General features: G+C 53.0%; 1 protein-coding gene across 1 annotated transcript; it reads left to right on the top strand.

Annotated features, from left to right (window-relative positions):
* The first annotated feature begins 305 nt into the window (after positions 1 to 305).
* On the top strand, positions 306 to 4,411 carry LOC136518661 (uncharacterized). Its single transcript, XM_066512334.1, has 6 exons — positions 306 to 406; positions 486 to 964; positions 1,047 to 1,563; positions 1,633 to 1,831; positions 1,906 to 2,052; positions 2,138 to 4,411. The coding sequence occupies exons 2-6, from the start codon at positions 840 to 842 to the stop codon at positions 2,698 to 2,700; spliced, it is 1,551 nt and encodes a 516-aa protein (XP_066368431.1). The 5' UTR covers positions 306 to 406; positions 486 to 839; the 3' UTR covers positions 2,701 to 4,411.
* Positions 4,412 to 4,919: the final 508 nt, after the last annotated feature.

Genomic DNA, 4,919 nt, shown 5'->3' with positions numbered 1-4,919 from the left:
CTCATTGGACGAGTGGTACAAGAAGTGGTTCTACATCCGCGAAGAGCCGAACACCATCACTCTGTGCGATGTGGGACTGATTCCAGAGAAGAAAAGCAGCTGGTCGGAGAGGCCCGAGAACTTGGAGCAGATCACCGAACTGCTCGGGATGATCCCGTGGGGAAGGCTTGATGGCCCGAGCGTTGTCGGCAACTTCATCAGCCGAAGAATTCAGCCCTGCCAGAAAAGGGTTCACCCCGGCTTCGAGTACCAAGGAGGCGCTGATCCGACGAGGACCAGGAAGGAGCCGCTCGACAAGATGGAAATCAAGGCCAGGATTGGAGAGCTGTTCAACCTGGCCGATCCCAATTATGTTGCACTGAACGCCATCGAACACGCCTTCAAACTGGCTCGCCCTCCCCCAAAGGTAAATGACGCCTCCATTTAACTGTATAGTCATGTCGCATCAAGAAAATAACTGTCTTTTCCTTCATTTTGTGTCTCAGTGTAATGGCCGTGACCGGGCAGGAGTATTTGTGTCGCCTCCCCCTGGTGTAGAATGGCCACAAGCTACTGGGCCAGCCGCCCAGACCAGCGCCAGGACCGACGACGTTCACTGGGCGGTACTCGAGACCGTAGAGGACGCCTCGACCAGAGCCGCTGGCAAGCGTCCGGCTGCCAGCAAACGACGTCAAGCCATCTTCCCCCCGTCGGACGACGAAGCAGAGGATGCGGACATCTTCCGGCTCGTCCCCCGAAAAAGGAGAAGGCAGGTGGGACCGTCGGAGCAGGGTGGCTCCTCTGTGCCAGCAGTGGTCACAGCACCGACCACTGCAACACAGAGCACGAACGAAGAGAACATGCCGCATCAAGCTCCGACGCCCGTACCGGAGGTTGAACAAGTCCCGGTGGAAACTGCCGAGCAAGCGGAGCAGGGGCGGTCGAGGAGACGTTCCTTCCTCACATCCTTCCGCAAATCAAAACTGTAAGTATCTATACTTTTGATGTAAGCTTTGCATTTTGCATTGGATGCTATTATCTTCTGAATTTGTCTCTGAATGTATTAGATCGGCGTCCACCGAAAACCCCGACCAGCTAGCTGGGTGCGGAACGTCCTTACCAACAACGGCTGGACAAACTGCTCAGCAACCAACCGTGGAGGAGCCCATGGCAGGGACTCCGCCTGGGCCTCAGCAGGCGGACGACCAGATGCCAGTCCCCGAGCAGAATACAAGTGCTCCAAGCACGAAACCTGATGAGGCGGATACCACGGCGCCAAGGGAGCTGGATCTAGCCGAGGGGCAGCAGCCAGAAGTTGCCCGGAACATGGTTGCCGACGCGACGGCTCGTGGGAAAGCCCTGATGGTCGTGGAGTCTGCAAACTTCGGACCAGTGCCACCTCCCGAACAGGAGGCTGAAGAGGATGAAGTGGAAGAAGTCCTGGGCCGTCCCCAAGATAGGCGACAACATGTATATGTGTCGCGCTATCGGAACGACGAATGGGTCATGCACGAGGAAATCCCAGAGGTCGAAGAGACCTTAAGAGTCGAACGGGCGGCCAAGCGTCTGGTGACTGAAGTCCAGGTATATTTGGCTTTAGTCCTTGACCCTGTTGTGTAGTCGAGCTGTCTGACGTAGCTTGTCTGTGTGCAGGACTTGATGAAAACTGCAAGATACCGAAAAAGGTGCTTCGACCAGATAGAAGGAACCATGATGACCAATAAGGAGCTGACGGCTGAAGTGGAACGCCTACGGCGCCACCTTGAAGCCGCCGACCAGGAGAGGACAGACCAAGAAACACAGAACCAAAACCTGGTCGGCCAGCTCGAAAACAAAGAGCAGGAGAAAATAAGTAAGTGTTCACCGTATCATAGCAAGTGCAGGACTTGCGTTATTTTGTTCTTGACAGCAATAGCTGTAATGCAGGTTTAGAAGCTGAAGTGACCCGCCTCCAGGGGGAGAACAGCCGCGCGCTTGCAGAATGTGGTCGCCTGAAGGAGGACAACGAGAAACTGGCACGCCGCCAGTCGGAACTCCAAGACCACACTAACAAAATGAAGGACGACCTGAAAAGTAAGCACTCCAGACCACCTTTCTCGTTCAATTGCCCGCATCGCCTTGTCGTGTCATCACGTTTGATGTCTTGTACTGTTTTCAGTTTTGAAAGTCAATGCCAAGAGGCACCTTGAGGCCGTGATCAAGGAGCGCGACGACTGGAAAGCACAATGCCTTAAGGCCTCCGAGGAGCGGGACACGTGGAGCAAGCGGTGCCAAGAAATGGCAACTGGCATTGTGCCCGTCCTCGACCTTATCGACCCGGCGCTCACAGAGGAAGAGCTAAGGACACCTCAGCTCGGACTGGTCGAGAGATGCAAGCAAGCATGGGGATGGTTCCAAGACTTCGTGAAGGAGGCGGGTGAGTACACGGGTGCCCATGTGCTAAGCATGGTGCGTGCTCACTACCCCCTGATCGATCTCAAACGCTTGGAGGCTGGGTACCCGAAGGAGATAGACCCAGACCAGGCCGAAGAGCTTCGGACGGCCCAGCTGGACTTGTCGTCAAAGATAATTGGCGATATTAACCTGTGCGGAGGTGGGACAGCACCTGTGCAGGGTATGCCATCGACAAGCCAGCTGGAAATGCCATCAGCTACAAGCCAACCAACGAAGCCTGCGGTCTCGACCAGCCAGGCACCGGCGGGGCCATCCCCTTCAGCTTGACTAGCTCCAGAGTCCCCGAGACTCGAGTAGGGTATCAGAGGCGGCGAGCAGTAAATGCCATGCGCCCCGACCAGCCAATGTAATAGGCTTAAAGCTGTAGAAGGAGGACATAGTTGTGTTATTGTAAACTTGAGCCTTTTCAGGCAAGCTTGTAATAACGTAACTGTATATCATTATAAGCTTGTTTGTTTTATACAAAACGTACTTTAAGCTTGAAATTTTGTGTTGGTGTAACTAAGTGGGAACGTGTTAACGTTCTGTTTAGTTGTACCGTTTTGCTCGACACGTCATCCTGAAAAGTTTGTGCGGCCCTAGTCTGGCATGTGGTCGGAGTATGAGGTACTATGACCTGTGCACACGTGAACGCAGACAAGCCAAACCAGGGGGGACCTGCCGATCACCCGCAACGTAGAGAGCGGATCCCGTGCACGTGTTGGGAGGAACCGGAGACAGGGCCTGCTCCGAAAACCGTAGAAGGAGTGGTGGTCGGCTTGTACTGGCTTAAGTTAGAATAACCATAAAATTTGGAGTGACACATTAGAGTGGTCGGAGAAATCATAGTTGCTTTAGTAAAGTAAATCGAAAATACAAGTAGAGTACATATCTCAGTAGTTAAGCATAGAAACGTCTAAGCTTGTCGATGTGCCATGAGTTCGGTACGTCCGTGCCGTCTAGATGAGCTAACCTGTAAGACGTTGGACGTGTGACTTCCTTGATCATGAAGGGTCCCTCCCATGGGGTTGCGAGTTTGTGGACACCAGCCTGGTTCGTCTTCCACTTCAAGACTAAGTCCCCGACCACGAAGAAACGCTCTTTAACGTTCTTGTTGTAGTACCTGCGCAAAACAGCAAGGTACTTGGCCGTGCGTACGCAAGAATCAAGCCTTTTCTCTTCTGCGCTGTTGACTTCTAGCTCCCGTACTTCGTCGACCTTGCCTTCGTCGAAGTTCTCTACCCGTGCTGATCGGAAAGCTATATCTGGTGGGAGGACTGCTTCAGCGCCGTAAACCATAAAGTATGGTGAGACGCCAGTGTTACGACTGGGCTGAGTTCGGAGGCCCCAGACAACGGCTGGTAACTCCTTGAGCCATCTTCCAGGAGCTTTATCGTTTTCTCTGTACATCCTCTTTTTCAATGCGTCCAAGATCATGCCATTTGCCCGCTCGACTTGTCCATTAGCTCTAGGATGCGCCACCGAGACGTATTTTACAACTATGCTCCTTTCATCGCAGAAGTCCCAAAAAGCGTTCCCGGTGAACTGAGTACCCAGATCAGTAATGATGCTGTTGGGCACGCCGAAACGGTGGATGACCTGGTCGAGGAATGTGACGGCTTTCTCTGAGGATGCCTGTACCAGAGGCATGTATTCTATCCACTTAGAAAACTTATCAATTAGCACGAAGACGCATGTAAATTTCCCAGGAGCTGGTTTGAAAGGCCCGATCATGTCCAGTCCCCAGCATGCGAAGGGCCAAGAGGCTGGAATCGTCTGGATCTCATGTGCCGGTACATGGATTCTCTTGGAGAAGAACTGACAACCTTCACAGCGGCGGACTAGCTTCTCTGCGTCGGCCACTGCTGACGGCCAATAGAACCCTGCTCGGAAAGCCTTACCGACCAGTGTTCTTGAGGCCGCGTGGTTGCCGCAGGAGCCAGAGTGGATTTGGTCTAGGAGATGCTTGCCTTCCTCCTGGGTTATACACTTCATCAAGATTTCCTCCTTAGCGTTTTTGCGCCATAACTTGCCATCGACGAGCAGATACTGCTTACTACGACGCATCAGGCGTTCATTTTCTGTTCGATCGATATAACCGCTACCGTCTGTTAAGTACTTGATGAAAGGTGTTCTCCAGTCTGGCTCATGAGTGGTCGGAAGCGGCTCGGTTGTGCTCGGCGCCGGAACCGTAGCCACTAATTGCTGGTCTGAGACTTTGTCGGTCGTTGAATCTTCGTCTTCAATGGAGGGCGTGAGCAGGTCTTGGACGAATACGCCATGTGGGATTTTGGCTCGGGATGATCCTAACTTTGACAACGCATCCGCTGCCTGGTTCTTGTCCCGGACCACGTGTATGTACTCGATGCCATAGAACCTGCCTTCCAGCTTTCTTATCGATTTGCAATATGCGTCCATCTTTTCACTGGTCGTGTCCCAGTCCTTGTTGAGTTGGTTGATGACCAAAGCCGAATCTCCGTAAACATAGAGACGTTTAACTCCAAGCT

This window comes from Miscanthus floridulus, chromosome 17 (genome assembly GCF_019320115.1).
Source record: "Miscanthus floridulus cultivar M001 chromosome 17, ASM1932011v1, whole genome shotgun sequence".
Lineage (NCBI taxonomy): Eukaryota > Viridiplantae > Streptophyta > Magnoliopsida > Poales > Poaceae > Miscanthus > Miscanthus floridulus.
This window is presented reverse-complemented; position numbering and strand designations above follow the sequence as displayed.